This window comes from Chelmon rostratus, chromosome 2 (assembly GCF_017976325.1).
Source record: "Chelmon rostratus isolate fCheRos1 chromosome 2, fCheRos1.pri, whole genome shotgun sequence".
NCBI lineage: Eukaryota > Metazoa > Chordata > Actinopteri > Chaetodontiformes > Chaetodontidae > Chelmon > Chelmon rostratus.
Window position 1 is genome coordinate 5,489,189 of NC_055659.1, and position 23,158 is coordinate 5,512,346.

Below are 23,158 nucleotides of genomic sequence, written 5' to 3' on the forward strand. Positions count from 1 at the left end.
CACAAGTACAGATGATGAGTCTTCTATAAACCAAAAAAAGTAAAATAACAGAAGAAAATCCCTCCTTTGTTTATGAAGTGTGCACTGAGGGTTTTGTTCTTGTTCTTAAATGTTATTTATTTTAGCAGAAATCTGATTGTGTTGTGTGTTTAGTGATTGTCTGTGCACGTCATGAATTTGCCCCGAAGAGTCAAAGAAGAGCGAACACTGATGGATTAATCTTTTCTTTTCATCCCTTCTCTCCGTCCTTCAGGTCGAAGCTGCAGAAGACAACTTCCTCCTTCTCTCTTCTCTCTCCAGACGGCTGGTCCCTCAGAGGGGTAAGAACAGATCTGATCCACATTATTCTCTAACAACTCGAACAAAAATAAGACAACATGCGCAACACGGCCCAGATTATAAAGGATGAGATAGAAGTGAAGACACTTCAGACAGCATCGTGGCTCTAATGTCACATACCAGAGGTTTCACCAGTGAGAGATAACTGGTGATGTCGTGCTGGATATGAACATGAACACGTTTTTAGTCGACAGGATCCAGAGACAGTGAAAGCACCTCTGCTTCGTGTCTGCTCACTGCGTATGTTTGAAAGCTGTCGTTGTAAAGTCATTGTGATTCATGTGGGCATTAGGTATATCCTGTGCTACTGTTGTGTAACAGTAGCGATAACACAAAATACTACAAGCCTACAGTGCAGCACACACACACACACACACACACACACACACACACACAGTGCAGTCAGAAGACGTGATGAAGATACAGAAATGTGTTGATTCTGAAGCAAAAGGCTGGAAGATAAGGTGCAGGTGTGTTTCCCTGCAGAGTCGCAGCTCTGTGAGGCTTCCTGCACATGGTGTAATGTAACAACATTGTCACTGTGAGCATGTTAGCATGCTAATGTAATGCTGAATGTTAGAAGACGCCATTTACCAATCCTGTTAGTGTTAGCATGCTAATGCTAAGGAGCACTATGTGCAAAGTACGGTTGAGGCTGATAAATGTTGGACAAATTAAAGTTATGACATAACGATGGAAACTCATCAAAGTTATTAAAGATCATCCTGTTGAAAACATGAATATCTAAACAAAATCGTATGGCTGTTCAGCCACTAATCAAAATATATTTATCTACATACTGTATATAGAAAGTACTCCAGTTCAAATTTGAGATAGAGGTACTCTGTTTGAATCTTTTATTTTCATGCCACTTTATTCTTCTACTCTAATACAAATCAGGAGAAACATGGTTCCTAAAGTTCTTTTACTCCACTATTTATCTGACAGCTTTAGTCACTCGTTACTTTACAGTTTCAGATGTTTGCTTTGAAGACATGTGAAAAAGAAACAACCTATATACAGGTGCATATGAAAATGACAACTATTGTGATTAAATCACTTTTCATGTAAAAACGTTTCATGGTTCCAGCTTCACAAATGGGATTTTTCATTTATTTGGGATCATTTTGAGATTTTGGACTGGCGGTTGGTCAAAACAAACCCTGTGAGGGTGTCACTTTTCTCACTATTTTCAAAATTTCTACAAAAGAGACAATCAATTTAATAATGGAGAAAAAACTAATCAGCAGATTAATCCATAATGAAAATACTCATTAATTACAGTACTATATAAAAAAGTTCAAAATGAGCTCCACCAACAACTAACTACAACAGTAAGATCCTGCTTTTACATTAATGTATGAGTAATAATAATCTAGTAATATCAGATATAATAGTGAAACAGTCACAGGGGACATTTTTCATTTTTAATTTTTTCAGTAATGTTTTGAATGCAGGACTTTTACTTCTAAGTATTTTACCGTGTTTTATTGTGTCTCTACTGCTGGTGTCTCCGTGTCTCCTGTAGCTCCTAATTATAGACGGCCTGTTTCCCCTGACGACCGTCACTTCCTGTTTGTCCAGTGGGAACTGACTGAACACACACACATACACACACACACATTGTGAGGTGTTCCTGTTCCTGAGGGTCTGCAGATCCACTCAGAGAAGTGGCGAAGCTGAGGAGGAGAGAGGAGCTGCTGAGGAGGTTTAGATTGTGACTGAGGAGGAGACGAGAGGAGGGAAGGGGACAGAAGAAGGTAGAAAACAGGAGGAGTAAGGAAGGAAAGGAGAGAAAATAGTGTTTAAAAGTCTGACTGAGGAGGAGAAAAGAGAGAAGTGGCGACGAACTGGAGGAGGAAGAGAAGAAGAGGAGGTGAGCAGAGTGTACAAGAAGAGAGGAGAAAGAAGAGAACAGCAATGTGACTGTGGAGGAGGTGATTGGAAGGAGGAGAGAGGAATCAGGCGACTAAAAGAAGAGAAAGGACAACTGATGTGACTTTGGGGTGAAAACAAAGTGACCTGGAGGAGAAGAAGAAGAAGAGGAGGAAGAGGAGCAGCACATGACTGTTTGCAGAGAGAGTTAATTGACACTTGAACAGTGTTTGAGGAGCAGATCTAGCAGATGATGGGCTGCTGTCTGTTTGTTTACTATCGGGTGAGTCTCTGAGGTTTTTCCTGCTACAGGTCAGTCAGACAGACGAGACCCTTCACAACCATCTTCTTCCTCTTCTTCTTCGCCTTATTTGCATGAAGTGTTTTGCACATTTCTTATCAAAACCACACTCAGATCAAGCCGTGTGCTTACAGTGTGGTGGCGTGACCTGCAGCACAGTCTGTGCTACATGCTGCATCCTTGAGTTACTGCTGAAGTGACATTTCATATTTCCATTTTATGCAATTTCTGGATGTTGGCAATTGGGTTACACTTTCCTTCACGTGGATGTTCTTCATCGACGCTCAGTGTACATGTGCAGAGAGCAGGAAGCAGTAATTATATTGTTCATTGTGATGTTTTGATGGTCACAGACTCATACTAGCAACAGACATGCCAACAAATAAAGACCAGAAACCATGACAACTGTAAGAAAAGCACCATTCACACCGTGAGCGTGCAGGAATATCTGAACTTAGACGAGTTTCTTCACGTCCTCGACACCAAAGTGTGCTTTTGTTTCTTCAAATTACTGTAACATGAGTTCTCTTTCAGTGGTTGTCATACTACAATGGGGTAGATGAATGAATGGGGTCTCCGGGTAGCTCACCTGGTGGAGCGTGTACCCCATGTGCTTTAAGGCTGCATCCTTAGCGCAGCAGTGGGGGCTCGACTCTAGCCTAGCTGTGCTGCATGTCGTTCTCTCTCTCTTTCCACTCTGTACCTGCACTGTTCAACAAAGCCAAAAAAAAAAAAAAAAACCTAAAAAGAAAAGGCTGCTGAGTAAAAAAAACGACTACGTGGGGTTAGCAAATGTTGTGACGTGACCTTTTCACCCTTTTCTGCCCAGACTTGGTTTCCTTACGTATTGACATTTACACACACTGGGCAGAGCTAGCTGTTTCCCTTGCTTCCAGTCTTTATGCTAAGCTAAGCTAACAGTCTCCTGGCTGTAGCCTCGTTTTTAACGTACAGACATGAGACTGATATCTTCTCATTTAACTCGAAAAACCTTATTTTCCAAAATGTGGAAATCCTGTCAGATCGTCATTTTCCAGGTGAATGAGACTTTGTCCAGTCAGTTAATTGGTAGCTGTGATGTTTACAGGACTACCTTATACGGACCGGCGGACCTCCTTCTCTTTGGTTTCTATAGCAACTGTGAGGTAAAGGTAAAGTTTGCCAGGTTATATAATGTCCGGCCAACAACAAAGTCGTAACACAATACTGAACAAACAGCAGACTTCCTGCTATTGTTACACTCTGCTACACTGATCCCAACATCCTCCTCCTCCTCCTCCTCCTCATGTCCTCCTCTCATGTCTTTGAACCTCCTCTTTCTTCCTTAGTTCTTTTCCTCTCCTCTCCCCTCCTTGCTTCCTTACCTCTCCTCTCCTCCACACACTCCATGCATCTCCTTCTATCTCCTCTCACACTTGCTTTCATTCATTGTCATTCCTCGATGTCATCTCCTTTCTCCTCTCCTGTCCTCCTGTCCTCCTTCTCTCATCCTCTCCTCTGGCTCTCACTCTCCTTCCCCCTCCTCTACCTCCTTCCTCTCTCTCTTCCCTTCTCTCTGTCCTCCCATCCTCTCCTTGTTCTCCTCTCCTTGTTGTTTCCTCGTCTCCTTTTCTCCTCTCTTCTGTTCTCCTTTTCTCTTCTCCTCCCACCTCTTTCATCACCTCTCCTATCCTCCCAACTCCTTTTCTCCTCCTGTCCTCCTTTTCCTCCTCTCATCTTGTCCACCCTTCCTCTCCTCTTCCCTCCTATCTGTCTTCTCCTCTTTTCCCCTCCTCCTGTCACATACACAGCTCTTTGCCCTCACTGACCCAGTTCATCAGGTGTTTGTGAGTTTTCTTCCTGTTTTTGTCGTCATGGCAGCACACAGGAACTGTATGTGTGTTAAGTGTAACTGCACCTGTACAGCTTCCCACCACCTGGCCTGAACACAATCAGTGATGTGTGATCACTTCACACAACAGCTAATCAATCATTATGATCATGTTGTTAGTAGGACTCTTACACTAATAGCATTTCCACTAATGGAGTTTAAACATGATACAAAAATGAACTATATCTTCATCACAGCTTCAACATAATTCAGCACATTAACTTCCGCAGCTCAGCAGTTGTTAGAAAGATGCAGGTGGATGTCCAGGATCATCCTCCGTGAGCTCGTCTCACATCACCTACTGAGGCTAATATTATCCAATCTAATATCTTCCTGACTGTCACATGACCACCTCTCATATTAGTCATGGGTTGCTTTGATTTAGAAAGGCGTTTCCCCTCTTTCTCCTTCTGTCACAGCACGGCGCCACTCTTCTCTTTTGTCTATTTGACTACTGGTTTCTGACAGCAGGAAATTCTTCTTTTAGCCTCGGTAATATTTTTGGGAAACAAACTTTCCCTCAAACTGAGCAGAGCAGGTAGCCTTTGCTAGTTGTGGCTGTCAGTTCTGCGAACCCAGGTCAAAGAGTAATGTACTTTAGTGTTTTAGAAATATGATTAGTATAGAAAAGTCATGAAAAGTACACTTTTACTTTTTCTGCTTAATTTAAAGCATATTTGAGATACTTTTAAAAGTTGTACTTCTAAACAGATGTCATTAAGTTCATCTTAAATGTATTAAAATAAATATCCTAATTCTGCAATATTTAAGGTGGTATTTCAAAGTACTTTTAAAAAGTGTACTTTATTGTAAGTGTATGTTAAATTGTATTTAAGTGTACCTTTAAAAGTGTAGTAAATTACAAACACCTTTAATAGTAATAAAGTGTACTTATTTTCAAGTTTTGTGTGAAACACTATTAGCAGCTTAATTAAAGTACTTGAATTTCACTCCATTTCAAGTGTATTTAAGTGTATTTCCAAAGCAGTGGTGATATAATACAATTGTACTGCAAGTGTGTTTTGAATGCTCGTGATTCATTATCATTCATGATTGTCACTGCTGTACTTCAGTACACTTAAAGTTTGTAAAATGCCAAGTTAGCAACTATTTACACTTCAAGTACACTCAAGTATTAGTCAAGTGGTACTCAAGGACACCAAAGCAATGAGCTAAAAGCTGCTCAGAGCTGCAGGTTTGGTGTTAACTGTCAGGAGGTTTATGGAGCTGTAAAAGAGTTCAGTCTGGATTTTCTAAAATGTGCATTTTGGGACTTAAATGGCTGCAGAAATGTTTAGAAAGTCAAGGCAGAAAATAGTGACGAGGTTGGGATTTTAAATCAGGTAGTGATGGCATGGAAACATGATGAAAACAGTGAAATATTGGTAATATCATTAATACAAAGTTGTATTCTTTGTGTTTTGAATCATGTTTTTCCTCTCAGCAGGGCTGATTGTCCTTAAAATGTAGCACAAATAAGATTGATTGACCTGATTCCAAAAAGTCGTAGAAATCATCATCAAAATGTTTTCATCAAATTGCACATCAGCTTGTTGTTATTTGTGTACAGTATGTATGTCTTGTGGTCCTTGTGCGTGTGTGTGTTGACTCTGAGGCCTAATGACCGAGATGCTGTAAATACTTTTAGTTATTTCTGTTTCTGTTTCTATCGATCAATGCTTGTTATACTACATCTTAAATAAAGTTTGCTGTGTTTTGTGTGTTGCAGAAGAAGAGGAAGCAGGCCAGCAGAGATGCAGACTCCCTCAGTCTCTGCAGTCTGGACATCAACGTAAGTTTAGCTCCTCTAAACTAACTTCTCTGTTTTGGCTAAAAAGTTTTCGCTCCAGTCTCAAAAAGTGGTGAAACTTTTACTTTGACAAGACTAAATACTTCCTGTCTGTGGTGGCAGTAGTTCACACCTTTTGAATATAAGCTAAAAATGGAAAAAGTATCTTCTCTGCAGCAGTTTTGTGTTGTATCGGTCCGTCCTGCTGAGTTTTTAACTGGTGTTTACATTCAGTGTTTAGTCTAATGGACATCGTTTGTTTAAAAAAGTTTGAAACCTGCACTGTTTACATCCATGTGTGTTAGCTAGCTAGCCATCTTCTTCTTCTCTGCCTTTGCTGGTGCATTGTGACATTTCATGGCGTGTTACTTCCCCCTGTAGAGCAACAAGATAATGACAAACCGTTGGCAGGAATGTGGCTCTTTGAAGGGGACTCATCATCTCATCCGTCTTTACAGTTCAGTGTATTTTACTGCTGGTTTTTGTTAGATAGATGTGGGTTAATGGATTGTAATTCAGATACAGTAAAGAAACATTGAAAAGTGTGACTATGTTATTATCATTAATGAAAATGATTATTTTTGACAAAAAATGTTTTTTAAGAATGGAAAAAAATATATTTTTTGTAATTTTTGAAATTATGCATAGTATACACACATACGCACACACACACACACAAGAATATGCGTCTCCTCTGAAGCCCATCCTTCTCTGGCTACAGGCTACAACAATTTACATTTAACAAGTCGAATATGAAACCATTAATGCCAATGAAACTGTGGATAATAGCATATAAAACGTCTCCAGATTTTCCTTAAAATCGCCAGATTTTCCTCTGACTACACTTGATGTTCTCTTGTTTTAAACGGGCTAACAGGCAGCTAAATGCAACAGCATGAAAACATTCGTAGACGAGACTGTAGCTGTGATTTCCGAACTTTGTACTTTATTATCTTCAGCAACGACGGTGGGTTATTATATTTTGGGACCCTCAGGGGCCCTCGGCCGTCATGGTGGGCCCCTCCTCATGTACATGTCTGTATTTTTAGCCCTTTGCCAGCAGCCTGTTCCTTCCCGGGCGTTTCCCTCCCTGCTCAGTCTAACACAGGATGTCGACCCTGTTCAATACACCGCAGTGTTTGTGTGACAAACACACCATCACTCTTATTTTGTTACGAACCAGCGGCGGCAGATAGTGAACCTGGAATAAATCACCTTCTATTGTTCCTCTCCTGCTGGTCCCTGCAGCTCAGTGAGTCACACACACTCATATTGTGCTCTTACTGAAACTCCAGGACCTGGAGATTATTTTAAGTGATTTAGAGGTCAAAGGTCGCGACAGGGGTTTGGATTTTGTACAACATATTCGCCTCAGGAGCAGCGCTGTCTTTGTCTTTGTCTGGAGAAAGTTTGTCAAAGCTTAAATTTTATTTTATATATCAATAATGTAGTGGGATATTTGTGGAAAGTTATGTAACGCTGAAGTTTATTGTTTAGAGCTTATAAAAACCTTTTTAAACCAAAGTAAGTAAATATTCATTTATTATTTGCTTAATTATTACTGAAATGCACTCAGCGGCCACTTTATTAGGTACATGTGTACAATCTAATGTATTCTATTACAACTGCTTTGCCATCAAGTTTACTTTATGATGCCTTTAATGTCCAGTTTGTTTTACTCTCTGACAGAGATGTTAATTCTGTGTTCATTACTGAGCTCATGGCTGAACGTCAGCAAAAACTGAGCATTATAAACTTTGTGTGATTCATGGCAGAGCTGTTGGACTGAATTGCCACAGATGTACCTGATGAAGTGGCCTGCGAGTGTTTAATGTTAAATTTTAAACTTAATTGTCTCATTTTTATATGTTCAGCTGGTCGCACTGACTCAAACACTCTTTACTGAACTTACAGCAGAAATTAGTTGCTTGATTAATTGGAGGTGCACCAACTGAATGACCAAATGAAATATTTCAGTATCATGAAAAAGATAAATGAGATGAAGCAGTAAAACAACTACAGAACAGAACTTACACCCCAAAAACAAAGTGGTTGAAGGAGTCCTGCTGTCATTCAGAGCTGCACCTCATTTACTGTGGAGGCTTCCATGGGAGTTATAGATGTTTTCACTGGTTAATTAATATCTGCTGAGCCCCTCAGGCCCACATGGCAGATTAACACTTATTGATGTGGTTTAGTGAACCGAAGCCTGGGATTAGTTAACTGTGAGGGGAGAGAGGCGTCTTTTAACAATAACAGGGAGGTCGAGCCTTTATGTTCTTTTTAAAGGAGTTTGGTGTTTTATGGGAGCTCAGTAATCCACCACAAGAGGTTTTCTTTTTAATTATATTTTGTTATGGGAAGTCAAAATTATTAATTAAAAATTCACTCATTATTGCAATATATTCATAATTATGAGATACTGAAGTAATTATGAGATAATTTATCATGATTATGACACAGAAAACTTCCATCACAGGAAGTCGTGCAGTCAAAGTGAGAAATGCAGTATTTTATAATGTTGCGGGTTTGAGGTCGGAGCTTCGTCAAACTTTCTCACCTCCAGCTCGCTGCAGTTCAAGGTCCTTGTTGTTCATCATCCACATTTAGGGTTTTTCCTCTGTTTCTTTCCTTTTTCTGCAAAATATGCAGAATAAACTAGCAGTTTATAAGTGTTTTTGATTGATGTCGGTTTGTGTTTTGGTGCAGAATGTGGAGGCTGGCTCGTAACGTCATTTTAATCCCAGTCAGTATCTGTGGAAAAGTGTGTGTGAGTGGCTTATTACCCATTTGGTGCTATTAAAGAATAAAAACATATCATTCTGTTCACATCCCTCTATATTTGACCACACCTCGGTTCAATTTGAAGACATCTCTCTTTAATGCAATGTGTCACAGTACAGATGAAGTGAAGCGGGTTTGTCTGAGTCAGCCGAGACAACTGAATCTGTTCTGGGATCAGCCGGTGACTCTTGCGTTTCTCTGGGCGTCCACGACCCAACTGGCCCATTAAGAGACAATGGGGCTGAGTCAGGAGGGCAGCTTTTGTTGGCTGAACTGAGGTTTGTTTCATGTCATGTCAGAGGTCAGCGACGATGCTCTGACTCTTATACCCGTCACAGCTTTCAAAGGAAACCGGAGAAAACAAACGTTTCCAAAAATGACATAATGATGAGCGTTGTTCTTACGCTTCATTACCTACAGCTGATCTGGCGTGTGTGTGTGTGTGTGTGTGTGTGTGTGTGTGTGTGTGTGTGTGAGAGAGACAGAGAGAGGACATTACATTTACTTGCATTCATTCCCTGGAGACGTCAACCTCAACCAACTAACGACTATTTTAATTATCCATCAATCTGCCACTTCTTTTCCTGAGTAACTGATTCATCATTTTGTCTTCAAATTGTCAGAAAATGATTGATCCTTTTCGAAGTCCATTTTGAGAAGCTGGAGTTATAGCTTGAAACAGTTAATTGATAATCAGAATAGCTGCTGATTAATTTTCTGGCAATCAGCTAATCCTGTCAGCTCTCTAACCACCAAAGCCCTAACCCACCCTGAACCAATAACCATCTATGAAATGTGGTGTTTCTGTCCACTCAGTATACACACTAACACACACAGCAATTGACTGAAAACCTGCTGGAGAACCAGGGCAGAGCTGTGGCTGCCTGCAGGCGTCTCTCTCTCTCTGTAGTAATTACAGCTCGGATTGACATTGACTGATGCTGAAGCGGACAGTCCCAGTACCACCAGTAGCTCCAGTGTCAGCTCCAGCAGCAGTCAGTGTGTAATTTCAGATGATGATGATACATAATGATAAACTGTTCATATTCATTTTATGATATTTTACAGGGTAATATTGCCTATTTATATCTATTTTTCAAGCATGTTGTACTTTTTTCTTCACTACTTGTACCAGAACCAGAAAGGACAACCTTATTGGCAGAATTAATGTTAAAAGTAATTTTTATGATGAGAGTTAAATATGATGCATTGCTGTAGATTAAGCTATTAAACACAGCACCTCTTATTCATTCATTTTTTCAATTTTTGAATGTTTAAAACTAAAATTCTTGCATATTGCTCCTTTAAAGATCTCAGACAGGGCAATTGTTCACATCTGCTATGAAAAATAGCATTTCTTCAGATGACCACATACTTTCTGGTTCGACAGCATGTTCAAAAAGTGCAGCGGTCCTTAAAACCTCTGTGGGATGGAAACCACAGACATCATCACTCACAGTGAGAGGCTGGATGATGCTGCTGCTGTGTTGTCGAGTGCTGTAGAAGCAGAGCAGGGATGCTCTGGAGTCTGAGACCCAGTCTCCAGCAGCACTGGTTGTAAGATGTGTCGCTTCTTGTTTGACCTCTTCACAAATGAGTCACTTGACCTGAGATACCCAAGTACATGTAGCCACTAATACCTGCTGACTTGTGCCTGAGTGACAATTGATTGCAGCGCTTTTATTTGTCCTGGATTATTTTTAATCTTTTGTTTTATGTTTTTCCTATTGTTACCAAATCCCATGAAAACACCAAAACTAGTAATGTGCTAGTATCTCAATACGTTCCTGCTGTGTCTGTGGCTCTCAGCCATAAACCCTTTGGTAAGATCTCTAAAAAAAAAAAGAAAAAAGAAAAAGGCTCAGGAATGTTATAAAACTGCTGGGTGTCATAGTTTTTATTGAGCATCACTCAAACAGGAGGACATAATGCATTTATTGTGGACTGTCAGATGCAGATTAATACATATTTGGTGCTCTTGTGGGTATTTCCAGCAGCAGTGCATGTGGTGCTGCAGTGTGTGTGTTCATGGTAATGAGAGAACGTGACTCACTCATGTGTTTTAATAGTTTCTGAACAACAATGGAGCTCCATGGCACAGAGGAATCAGAGGAATCGGGCTTTGACACACACTTGTTAGTGAATCAGGTCATTGTTGATTCTGATATTTTCATGGGATTTGATGACCATGAGAGATGGACAGTATGTTCTTTACATAAAGCTCAGAATACTTATTCCCTCACCAATGAAAGAAAAAAGGATGGACCAATATAAAAAAACAGAGGGTGGAGGAAATGGGAGAAAGAAAGGGAGGAAGTAAAGTGAGTGGGTGAGTGAGCCTGTCAGTAAGTGAGAGAGAGAGAGAGTCAGCTGTGAGTTTTCAGACTGAGCTTCAGGAGGAGACGAGTGAACAACCGTCACCGACAGAGAGAAAGCTTGAACAGCTATTTGACAGAGAAAAACCTGGAGTAAGAGATCCAGAGCTCCACATGGTGTCGTCTCCAGACCTGTCTATACATTAGACCTTAGATCCGCTGAGAGCCAGACTCTTTCTAGACCCGCTGCCAGGTTCGAGGTGGGTCCTCGGGCATTTTCAGGACACTGCCGGCTGCTGGGTTGTCAGGAGGCTCTTCCACAACCAAACTTTTGTTTGAGACTTGACTGGTATCAGTTTCTTTCAGGGCTCCTGGTATCAGGTGTTTTTTGGATGCTTAAAGACTTTGTGGATCTCGCTCTGAACACTTTGTGTTGCTAACTGTTCCTGGACCCTCTACCAGTTTGAACATTTTCCTGGATGCGCTGCTGGCACTGGGAACGGTCCAGATCCTGTGCTGGGCTCTGGTGGTGAGCAGTATGGTGGTGGGGCAGAGCCCCTCCTGCCTACTGGTAAACTGGTTTAAATCTGGATGCTCTGTGGAGTTCGGCACAGGGAACATCAACATGGGGAAACAGGTGGAGGTGAGACGGAGGATTATTAAGCATCTTTGCGAAGTATTTAATCTACATTGTTTATGCATTTTACACACATGCTGCACTTTAACTTTATTCTTATTCACTGTGATTTAATATGCTCTGATTTCTAATCTTATCTGATTTAATGTGATCTAATCTGATCCATTCTAAACCAACTGGATCTAATCTGATCTGGTATAATATAACTCTCTCTACTCTAGTTTAATTTAATATTGAATTGAATTGATTGAAACTAATTGTTCCTGTGTAATAAAATTGTATCTAATTTAATATGATCTGATCCATCTTTATGTAATCAGATTTGATCTAATTTGACCTAATATGATTTTATCTGCCCTGATCTGATTTGACGTCATCAGATTTGATTTTATCTCATCGTTCTTACTATAATCTAATCTAAACTGATCTGATCTGATTGATTTACCTAATCTAATCCACCCTGCTGTGTAGTAAATGCTTTATTTCAACTTTGAGAACAGGACTCCATTTTATTCTCTTTTCTGCTTTTATTCCGGATCATTTCCTTTTAATCCAGGATCAGTTTGGGATTATGTAAACATTTTCCCTTCAACAGATTCAAGTCGGTATAGAAACTCCTGTCGTGTGTTGAGTGTCTGCGCTATTCAGCCACTCCTAATGTCGTTCACTGTCATCGCTGAAGTCGACACGGCATCAAGTGGCTCCTCTCATTGGTTTCTCTTCAGTCTCTCAGGCCTCTTCTCTCACCTGGTATGGGATAATCTCTGAACCCATCGAAAATGTTTTGCAGCCAGCGTGGCCAGCACATATCCGGGACTTCCTCTCACATGCACCAGTCATTGTTTACAGTCCGACATTTCGGCTGATTCCAATGAACAGATATCAGATGAACTCCTTTATCGGCCTACACGAGTCTCACGTTTTACCTGTAAGACCCGCGTTTGAATGCCTTCCCCTTTATCTCACAGAAATAAAGAGGAAGCGTTGTGGTCATAATTCAGTGAGAAAATCTCCTGACAGCTGACCTGAGAGTCAGTCAGTCTGCTGGAAACCTGCTCTGATCAGATAACCACTCTACTGTTGACCCACTGTGTATCTCTGATAAATACAGCAGCAGCATCTGCGGAATGAGACAAAACACTGGTGTTATTTTATATTTTAGAGACTCCTCAGCCCTCTAACAGCGACTTCAGAAGCGATCATGCCACATCTTTTCTTGTCAGTTTCCTTTTTACCGTCGATTCCTACAGATGAGAAAAGACTTGTTTTGGTTAAAATCACTGAAAACTGCTGAGAACCTGCAGTCAGAAGCTGAAGTTGAAAATCTTTCTGTGATCAAAGATCGAGGACGAAAAAACGACGACCGTCTGCCAGAGGCCGATTTATTTTTGGTTGGCTGGTTCCTGACTGTGTGTGCTGATGGAAACAAAGTTTGATGGTTCCTGTGTTCCAGTAGGTCAGCTGACTGTGGGCTGCAGGGCAGGGCTGAAGATATACACACAAAAACACATATTGATTTACTGCAAGTCTGTATCCAGGACAAGCTGCCTGGTGGCATTTTCACACACACACACACACACATAGACAATATTGAGGCCAATATTTCTGTGTGTGTGCGTGTGTGTGTGTGTGTGTGTGTGTGAGTCTGGCAGAGAAGGAAAGACTTTGAGTCACACTATTGTTCGACTTGCAGCGTGTTAATAATACAGTCAACTTTCCCGCAAACTGCCAGAACATCAACACTCACCACGTTGTTCAGACTCTGTGAAAAGTTGTCGGTTGATCGACTGACAGAAAATTCACCAACAACACCTTTGAGGTGATATGTAGGATTTTCTTCTCTGTGGGTGGGTGGGTCTGTGCGCCACTTTGCTCTAGACTGAAATACCTCAACAGCCATTAGATGGTGAGGCTGATTGGTTAAGACGAATGCCACATGACCGTGTCCCCATCTCTCTCTGCCTGCATTCGCCATGACATTTTCTACAGACGTGCAGGAAGCCCAGCGTATGAATCCAGATATTTTATCTCTGCGTCTCCTCTTGTGCCACTAGCATGAGTTTTTTTCTTCGTTTGTTTTTTACATTTGTAAGCTTAGTGGCTGCAGGCTGCTGATTGTGTTACAAATGAAGATGACCAAAAAAATCAAATCCTGTGTCTGTGGAATGGTTGGAGCTTTTTAGGGGTGCCACAGTGTCTCTTTTAACATCTCCTCTGGGGGGCGCCAAAGTCCGAAATGTTTAAATTCTTTGCACAAAGGCTTCAGTAAATTGAATTGAGTGTAACACTGTTCATACTGTGGCCTGCAGGTCTGTGTGAAAGTTAGTTCAGCGGGTTGCGGCTCACTTGGATCTTCTGGTTTTCTGTTTGACAGTTTGACTCTGTACTCCCCTTCCAGGAGCCCAGCACCAAGCGCAGTAAACTTGTTACCAGGGTGACGTCTCTGGCCAGCCTGCTGCCTCCCGTCAAGACCGCACCGCTGAAGAGGATTGGTCAGACGCTGCAGGTGAACAGCCAGTCAGATGTCTGCACCAGTTTTAAGTCAATTGAGTTGCACAGTGGTAGAGGCCGCTGGTGTTTTCCCATTTTATTCCTCTCTTTTAATGATATCTTCAGTGTTACTGAACATGGAAACACAAGACTTTCCCGAATAATATTATAATCCTATGGTGTATATATGCCTATATCCTTGGTGTTAAGACCTAAAGGAGATGGAGATGGAGATTGAGAGCCTCATTCTAATGAAAACTGACCAGAACAAAAGTAAATTAATTCAAGCTTCAAGTTTTCTAAACATCTTAATGTTCAGCACCTGCTATTAGCAGTGACCTTTGGAGTCAAAGTAAACCTCTCCTTTGAAATTTCCATACCCACAGGCTTATGACTTTTTTATTAAAAAAAAGATATTTTCTAACACCGCCCTTTAAACTGATGATCCATCCAGGAGAGATTCATACCAATCCAGGCTGTAGAAATGCTCCAGCTGTGAGTCATGTAATGGGATTTTTTACTTGTGGAACCAGGGGTGCCCAAACTAGCTCTTCCCACTTCGCGGCGCTACACTACAGATACTGAAATACAACATTAGATGTTTTGTATCTTTCAGCTGGTTTAACAGCCTCTCTGTCTCCGCAGCGCTCCATCAGTTTCCGTAATGAGAGTCAGATGGAGAGAGCTGCTCATCCTCCTCCCTCCTCTTCGACAACGAAGACGCGCGTCATCTCGGCAACAGTGTCCAACCCTTCCTCCTCCATGACCGCCACGCGGGTTTCCACGGCAACAGCCCCAGCCGCCAAGCGCCGTGACAGCAAGCTTTGGAGCGAGACGTTCGACATCCGCCTGGGAGCAACGCAACCTCTGAGCCCAAAAGAGATAAAACGACAAGAGGTGAGGGACACGCTGGTGCTGGACTGAAGGATTTCTCCTTGTTTTTCATCAAGGTGGTGTCTGGGGTTGCATCATCTCTTAAGAAAATACAATATTTATTCTCAATAGGTAAGAAATTTAGAGAAAGAAATATAAATGACAATAAATACAAAACATACACGTAACATCAATACACCAAACTTTTCAAAATACACAACAGTATTTCATCATAATCCATCGGTGGGTGAAAATGTTGAGTCTCACTACAAAATAGCAAATTCTGTATTCTTTCAAGCTCCTCAAAACCCAGCATTCTGAAATTTCATCCACGTTTTAACACTTCTCTCCTCTCAAACTCTCTCTCTACCTGCAGGCCATATTTGAGTTGGCTCAGGGCGAGCAAGACTTGGTGGAAGATCTCAAGTTGGCGAAGAAGGTAAACAATAACCTTTTATTTTTCCTTGAAGAACTGACATTCCACCTACATTTATTGGCCAGTACTGGTGTTTTCTGAGTACACGTGTGTGTGTGTGTTCTGCAGGCCTACCATGACCCGATGCTGAAGCTGTCAATCATGACTGAGCAGGAGCTGAACCAGATCTTTGGGACTCTGGACTCACTGATTCCCCTGCATGAAGGTAGGCAGTAGATGGAGACTTTCACTTAAAATCCTCGCACCCATGATGGTCAGTTTTCAGTCTGTCCATCTGTTTTGCAGCCTGTTGGCAGCCTCAAGATATCTACTGAATGGATGTCAAAAAGTCATCACTTTAACATAACAACATGATGCATGAAGCCAGCAGTGTTTTCTGTTCTGTGTCCGTTCAGGGCTCAAAGCTGTAGTTCCTCTAGTTACCACCAGATGGTGACTGTAGCCCTTTTTTAAACAGAGATCCTGCAGTACTGCCTCAAAGCAGACCTGCCATCACAGGGAGTAGTGCCGCAGCAGTGTGTGATGTTAGATAGCAAAAAAGATGCTGTGATTTGTTGTTCAGGTGAGGCAGACAGAAACTGAGCTGCCAGGCTGAAGTTGGACTTCGATATCAGGTTCGGAATCAGAATACTTTATCAATCCCAGAAGGGAAACTGGGTCAGTTGTAGTTGCTCCTATTGTACAACAGTGATAAAATAAAAAAGGAAATATGACAGAAATATGTAAACGTTATGTACACCACACAGAAATATAAATCAACCATAAATAATAAACAATAGGAAATATGCTAAATGTAAATATGTAAACTATGTGTATTATGCTACAATAAATAGCAACGGCCTATATAGAAATATCTGTTCAACGTTCTACATCAAGTAACAAGAATGATAGAATACTAGAATACTACTACTGCTAATAATAATACTATAAAAATACTAAAATATATATAAATATTATTATTATTAATACCAATAATACCAATAACAACAACAACAACAACAACAATAATAATAATAATAATAATAATAATAATAATAATAATAATAATATAGTAAAAATTGGTACAGTAATATGTAGTAATAATAATAATGATTTAATACCACTAGTAGTAAAATAGTAATACAGTATGAATATGCAGTATAAATAATATACATACACATTATAGTATTACACCATTTAGTTATTGCATATGTTGTTAATTATTCTAATTACGAGATAAATTATGAAGGTAGTGATTAGGGTGGCGTATTGAATCTTAAATGGACCAAATTCTCAAAAAATGTCACCATCAGTCAACATGAAACATCTGGTCAGATTTCTTGTACACATGTTTTTGATGTAAATGCGAAATTTTGCCAGTTTTAAACTGTTTCTGGCAGAATTCTTGAACGGCTGCTTGTGTTTAGATAACATTAAAGGTGATAGCTTGTTTTGGTATCGATTGATCGAGTTTTTTTACAGATATGAATTGTTTGGTTTTGTATCGGCATTAGTATTTGAAATTTAAAACAATGTCAGCCCTGTTGGTGGCATGGATTGAGTATGGAGAGTCACTTTGGACTCATGTGGTTGTAGCTGTGTCAGTATTTGTATATCTTCTTCCATGTCCCCACACTATTCTTGGTGCTCACCTCTTTAAGCTGTTTTCATCTGGTAGAGTGTACAAACAAAGGCAGTGGCCTGCTGTTCCTGCCTCTGTACAGCTCCCTGTACCCATTAAAAAATCATTAAAAAAGATTTGTCTGTCTCTCATCAGACCTGCTGAGTCACCTCAGAGACGCCAGAAAACCTGACGGGTCCACAGAACATGTGGGACACATCCTGACTGACTGGGTAACATACTGAAAATAATTCCAGAGTCTGCAGAATTAAGATGGCATTAAATCTCAAGTCTCCTGCGCTGTGCAGTAACCAGGTCTCTGTTTCTGTGTCCCTGCAGCTGCCCTGTCTCTCCTCATACACTCCGTACTGCAGTAACCAGGTGAAGGCTAAAGCCTTGTTGGACCAAAAGAAGCAGGATCGGCGGGTGCAGGACTTCTTGCAGCGCTGTCTGCAGTCGCCCTTCAGCAGGAAGTTGGACCTGTGGAACTTTCTGGACATTCCCCGCAGCCGATTGGTGAAATATCCTCTGCTGCTCAGGGAGATCCTGAAGCACACGCCCAACGACCACCCGGACCGGCAGCACCTTGACGAGGCGGTGAGAAAACGTTAAGATCTAAGTTCTCTGTTTGTGTCAGACTGAGGTCGTAGGACGTAAAATGAGTTGTGTTGGGGAAGGCGTTAACTCAGCAGGTCGCGTATGTTACATTAAAACAGATCAGATGCTTTAAAATGCGTCTGGATGGGGTTTGATTTAGTCTGGTTGCTCCACAGATGCTGATGGTGCAGAGCGTGGTGGCGGACATCAACAGGCGGACGGGTGAGTCGGAGTGTCAGTACTACAAAGACCGTCTGTTGTACACGGAGGACGGACAGAGGGACGAACTGATTGACCGCTCCAGGACCCTCAGCTGCCACGGAGAACTGAAGAACAACAGAGGACTCGTCAGTAGATTTCTGCAATCTTATACCCCTAACCCTTTTATCCATACCTTTGACTGTGCCTTCTTTAAAGATCCATAACGTAACATATGAAAATATATTCTGTGTGTATGTATATATAAATGAACACAAATGTACATAAAAACACTTGATAGAGTGAAGAAAAAATAACTTCACTGTCTCCTTCTCTCTGTCTCTCTCCTTGCAGAAGCTCCATGTGTTTCTGTTCCAGGACGTCCTGGTAATCACCAGGTCCATCTCCCTGAACGACCAGCCAGTCAGCTACCAGCTCTGCCGACAGCCAATCCCCATCCGGCAGCTGGACCTGGAGGACCTATTAGACGGAGAGATGAGAGTGGGCGGGTCCATCAGAGGGGCCTTCAGCAACAACGAGCGGAGTCAGTACATCAGTAATACCACAGATGCTGCATTTCATTTTGTTGTTGCACAAGAGGAACTCAGGATCAGTTTGCAGGCAGTCACTTGTTTTTGTTTTTTTTCCTGAGGCTGTCAGGGACCACTTTGGGCCTCTTAGTTTCAGTGAAGGGAAGCTTAATGTATGCTACAGCATGCAATGCTATTTTAGACCAAAGTGACATTCCAACTTTGTGGCAACAGTTTCCTGTTTCAACATGCCCCCATGCACAAAGCCAGTTCCATGAAGAAATGGTTTTCCCAGCTTTGTGCGGAAGAACTTGACTGAGAGATGAAAAAGATGTCAGTAATAACCACCTGTGTCTCCTGTTGTCTGTCTCATCCTCACAGCAAAGAACTTCTTCCGGGTTTCATACCGTACCGGAGGTCAGCTGCAGAGCCACTGCTTCCAGGCCAGCGATGCCTTCAACAAACAGCAATGGATCAACTGCATCAGACAAGCCAAGGAGGCCGCAGCACTGACTGGAGACCAGCCACCAGAGACAGGGCAATGTCTGGAGACAGGGCTGGGTGGACAGATAGGGCCGCTTGGGGAGACAGGTCTGAGTTTGTGCTGTGATTCAGGGCTTGAGGATGAGAAAGGGATGTGGGGGGAGATGCAAACAGGGCTCCGTTTGGAAGGAGAGGCCGGTCTGAGTGGAGAGAAACAACTCAGTTTGGGTAAAGAGGCTGTGGTGCCGGGTGGAGAGATGGAGACAGGATTGGGTGTGGATGGTGGGATGGGTTTGGATTTAGACGGAGATACAGGGATGGACGGTGAGACGAGGCTGACGGTCAGTGAGACAGGTGTGGAGATGGAGACAGGGCGGGGTGGGTGTGGTGAGATGGGGACAGAGCCAGGAGCCAGAGCAGACCGGGAGATGGATGGAGGAGGAGGAAAAGGAGAGACTCTCAGCGGAGGTGCTAATGAGGCTCCCACCTCCCTTTTCACCTCTGCTTCTCCCTGTCAAGAGGAGGAGGAGAGGGGGGTGATGGAGGAGGAGCAGAGTGGTGCTGAGGAGGGGGAAGAGGTCAGCATGGACACCAGTGAGGTTGACTCACTGCAGGGCGAGGAGCTGACCCACAGGTGCTGATGCTTGGCCCACTCTGACAGACTGGCACTGCAGCCAATCGAATGGTGGACTTGATGATGATGTCACTGACTAACAACGTCAAAATAATATCAACGACCAGACAAACTTGTCAATACACTTTAACCAACATGTTCTGGAACACTGTAGCTGCTGTATCCAGACTGATGGTAAACCACAAGAGCCACTTTGCTGTAGAATGCCACCACTGCCCACATCCTGGAACTCTGGCCCCATGGAACTGTATGCAGCGCGTGGATGCATTAAGAGGCCTGGATAACATGTTCAGACACGGTTCCCTGTTCATTCCAGTGAAAGCTGCTCAGCAGCAGCATAATGCAAATAACGTTTTTCAAGGTTCTTCAGACATGGTGGCTCAAATTCTGACAATACAAAGACTTAAGGTGGAGTATTTGTAGGGCTTAGGCTGCCTTTTGAAATGATATGTGTGTTTGGGAGAAAGCATTTTAGGCCATCATGTGACCTGCATTTCTTACTGTTGCCACTATACCAAACATTGCCTCAAAGCCCAGTGGTGTTCCTGGGGGTTTGACCATAAAGAGTATAATTAGTCGACCGACCATCTGGGGTCTGAAAAGTGGAAGCCAACACGATGAGGCTTAAATCTGCAGTCTCTCTGATGCCCAGCAGGAGGCGATTCCACTGGTTTCAAAGGAAATCCCATGTTTTTGAGAACATGACCCTACTCCTCACTTGATTTTTTACCTCACAAACAGTTTCCCAATGAGTTTATGGTCTCAATTGTACTTTCAAGCATTCTTCAATACAGCATGATATTCATTTAGTAAATTATGGTCCCATTTAGGGTGAAATAGAAGATAAAGCAGGGAATGCGACAGGGCGTGGCTATTTTATGATTGACAAGTTACTACCATGGCATGTCCTCTGGTTCTCTGTCAGATCCAATCCACACAGAGGCGTAGCAATGTGCATCCTCCTAAGCTCCACCCTCTTGTCCAAATATGGTCACTTGTGGCTCTAAAAACCCAAGATGGTGTGGTGGTCAGCCACAGTTTTGTTGTTAACAATATCAGCAGCAACATTCTCAGGTAATACACGCAAAGGGTATGATGTGGAGACCAAGTGAGCCAGTCACAAGAGTTCAAGTCAAGTTAATAGAATAGCTTCTTGCATCTAGAACGCTACCAGTGAATGATACTGAATCCTGCTTGCAGCTGCAGTTACCACAGTATTGAAGAATATGAGACAGAGCATTGCAGATGTCAAGTGAAGTTCTAGTATTGTGACTGTTGGTCATTTAGCACATTGAAGAGATTTGGTGAATGCAGACTCTGGCATGAACTATGCCAGCTGGAGTCAACAGTGCAAGCCCTCTACAGCTGTCCAAAGCCTGTTAACAGTAATCATCTCAATCTTCCTGATCAGTTGAAGGTTTGCTTGGTGGTCAGCAACTCTCCCAACTTGACCCATTTCTAAAACTCTTGAAAAGATGTCTTAAAATCAGTCGCAATGTCTGAAAACACTGGAGAAAACAGAGCTGCCCACCCAGTTCTGATGGCTCAAAGTCTAGATTCACGACATTTTGTGAATGTATGAATGTGAATGTAAAGTGAACATTCTTCAAGAATTTGCCAAAAACTTCTTGGTGAAAAGTAATTCAGGTCCAGTTTTCAGTGATGACGGTGAGATGCCAATGCTCAGCCACTGCAGGCATGAATAATGTTCATACAGTGGAGTGAGACAAGATTGTGGTGGTGGACACAGACTTTTTCCCTCAACACAGAATCCTGTCTTACCTCTTCTTAGTAACCAATAGCCACTATCAACCATGACCACATTTTTTTCTGTAAAGAGCTTTAACTGCCTGTTGCAACAAACCTGCATTAATCAGTATTTTTGATATTAGCATTAAATAAAGTGACTCAGAATGTAACATCTTGGAGTTTTAAACCCACTGAGCTATTTAGCTTCTTTCTGGTCCTCAGTTTGGTCTTATGGCACATTTACCACATGATCCAATATCAGTGTTTCCAGCAGCAGCACTGGATTTACAGTGTAAAGAAGTAACATCTCCAAGATTTTTTAGATTTCCTTAAAAAAGTAATCTTCCAATCCAAAATCGTTGTGTATTTATGGAATTCATGGGAGACACGGTTACCAATACAGTATTGTAATTTTAGCATGTAGTCGACTTAAAGTATTCCAGATGCATTAAATGAGTGTTAATGGATTTTCAGTTGTGACCATCTGCCTCTACAGCTTTACCACAATATCCTATAAAACACTGAAATGTTCAGTGTTTTGTTATGACAATCAGAGAAGTCCTGAAGGAAGGGCCTGTTGTGTATGTACTGTATGTATGTAAAGAATGTTTATAAGTCTATCTGTATATGAATGTAGGAACAAAGCCAAGCATGTCTGTTCTATATGTGCTTAGACGTTACACATGAAAAATGACTTACAATGTCAAGACAATCCGTTCTGTAAATGACCATTTTCAGGATAGAAAGTGTCCCAAACAAAATGTGCGCATACTGTCAGTCGCTCTTTTTTCTGTTCAGTAAAAAATAAAAAAGGTAATATTTAGTTGAGGTATCGAAGATTGTCACAAGACCAAAGCACCAATAAACTGTTATAAAAGAAGTCTGTCATTCAGTTGGTGGTTACTGGTGAGTGCAGAGAAAATGCTGCCATATTTAAATGAAGATGCCTTTGCCTTTTAAAACCAGATGTACAAGTTAAAAACATACAGCCCTTGGGCATTCATGTGGATTATGAAAAGAAGAGGACCTAAGATGAACCCTGAAGAACCCCTGATTAGGAAAAACTTGCACTTCTGGTCAGTCTTCACTTTGATGAATAAGAAAGTAAAAACTGATTCAGCTCAAGCTGTTCTGACTTGAATATATAAGTTTATAACACACACATGTGGTATCAGAAAAGGTTTTGGTACAGCATGTATACACCAAAAGCTTGGTCAATACCTACCCCCACTGGCTGGGTCCGCCTTTGCACTATAGCTCAAGTTCAGGGTCTGCAGAGTATGTGTGTGTGTGTGTCTGAATTATGCTGTCCAGGCACTGGACAGCATAATTCAGCCTGATCATTGCTGGCATCTGTACAATTAATAAATAACTAAGTAAATAAATAACAAAGGAATGCATGAAAGCTCGTTTTTCCAGTAAAAGTGGGAAAAGGTTGAAAATTAAAAATAAGAAATAAAATATCTTGGCTTATGTCTTTTCCTGGAACACTCCATTCACAGTAAATCGACATCGGAGGCGCCAACTACTTCCAGCAGGTGGCAGTAAAGCAACCTTCAGTCCACCAGCTGCAGTTAAATCTCAGCGAAGAAGATCGCCGCTCCTAAAAGCATGGCGGGTGTTGTGTATCGGTTCGGTCCTCTACCCTGTGGGATCAG

The 23,158-nt window shown here is 41.7% G+C and overlaps 1 protein-coding gene across 4 annotated transcripts in view; it reads left to right on the forward strand.

Annotated features, from left to right (window-relative positions):
* The window catches only part of arhgef3 (Rho guanine nucleotide exchange factor (GEF) 3), a 30,515-nt gene extending 8,161 nt beyond the window's left edge, over positions 1-22,354 (forward strand). Inside the window, exons 2-12 of one of the 4 annotated variants that reach the window (XM_041957495.1) lie at positions 254-320; positions 6,115-6,177; positions 14,309-14,416; positions 15,046-15,297; positions 15,650-15,712; positions 15,818-15,914; positions 17,466-17,542; positions 17,649-17,906; positions 18,083-18,253; positions 18,459-18,648; positions 19,016-22,354. In XM_041957495.1, the coding sequence (XP_041813429.1) occupies positions 254-320; positions 6,115-6,177; positions 14,309-14,416; positions 15,046-15,297; positions 15,650-15,712; positions 15,818-15,914; positions 17,466-17,542; positions 17,649-17,906; positions 18,083-18,253; positions 18,459-18,648; positions 19,016-19,758 (2,089 nt within the window). In that variant the 3' untranslated portion in view covers positions 19,759-22,354. Of the gene's footprint in view, positions 1-253; positions 321-2,204; positions 2,498-6,114; positions 6,178-11,766; positions 11,917-14,308; positions 14,417-15,045; positions 15,298-15,649; positions 15,713-15,817; positions 15,915-17,465; positions 17,543-17,648; positions 17,907-18,082; positions 18,254-18,458; positions 18,649-19,015 lie in introns of those variants that run through there. The other 3 variants (XM_041957504.1, XM_041957512.1, XM_041957520.1) reach the window with 3 other exon arrangements.
* The last annotated feature ends 804 nt before the right edge of the window (positions 22,355-23,158 follow it).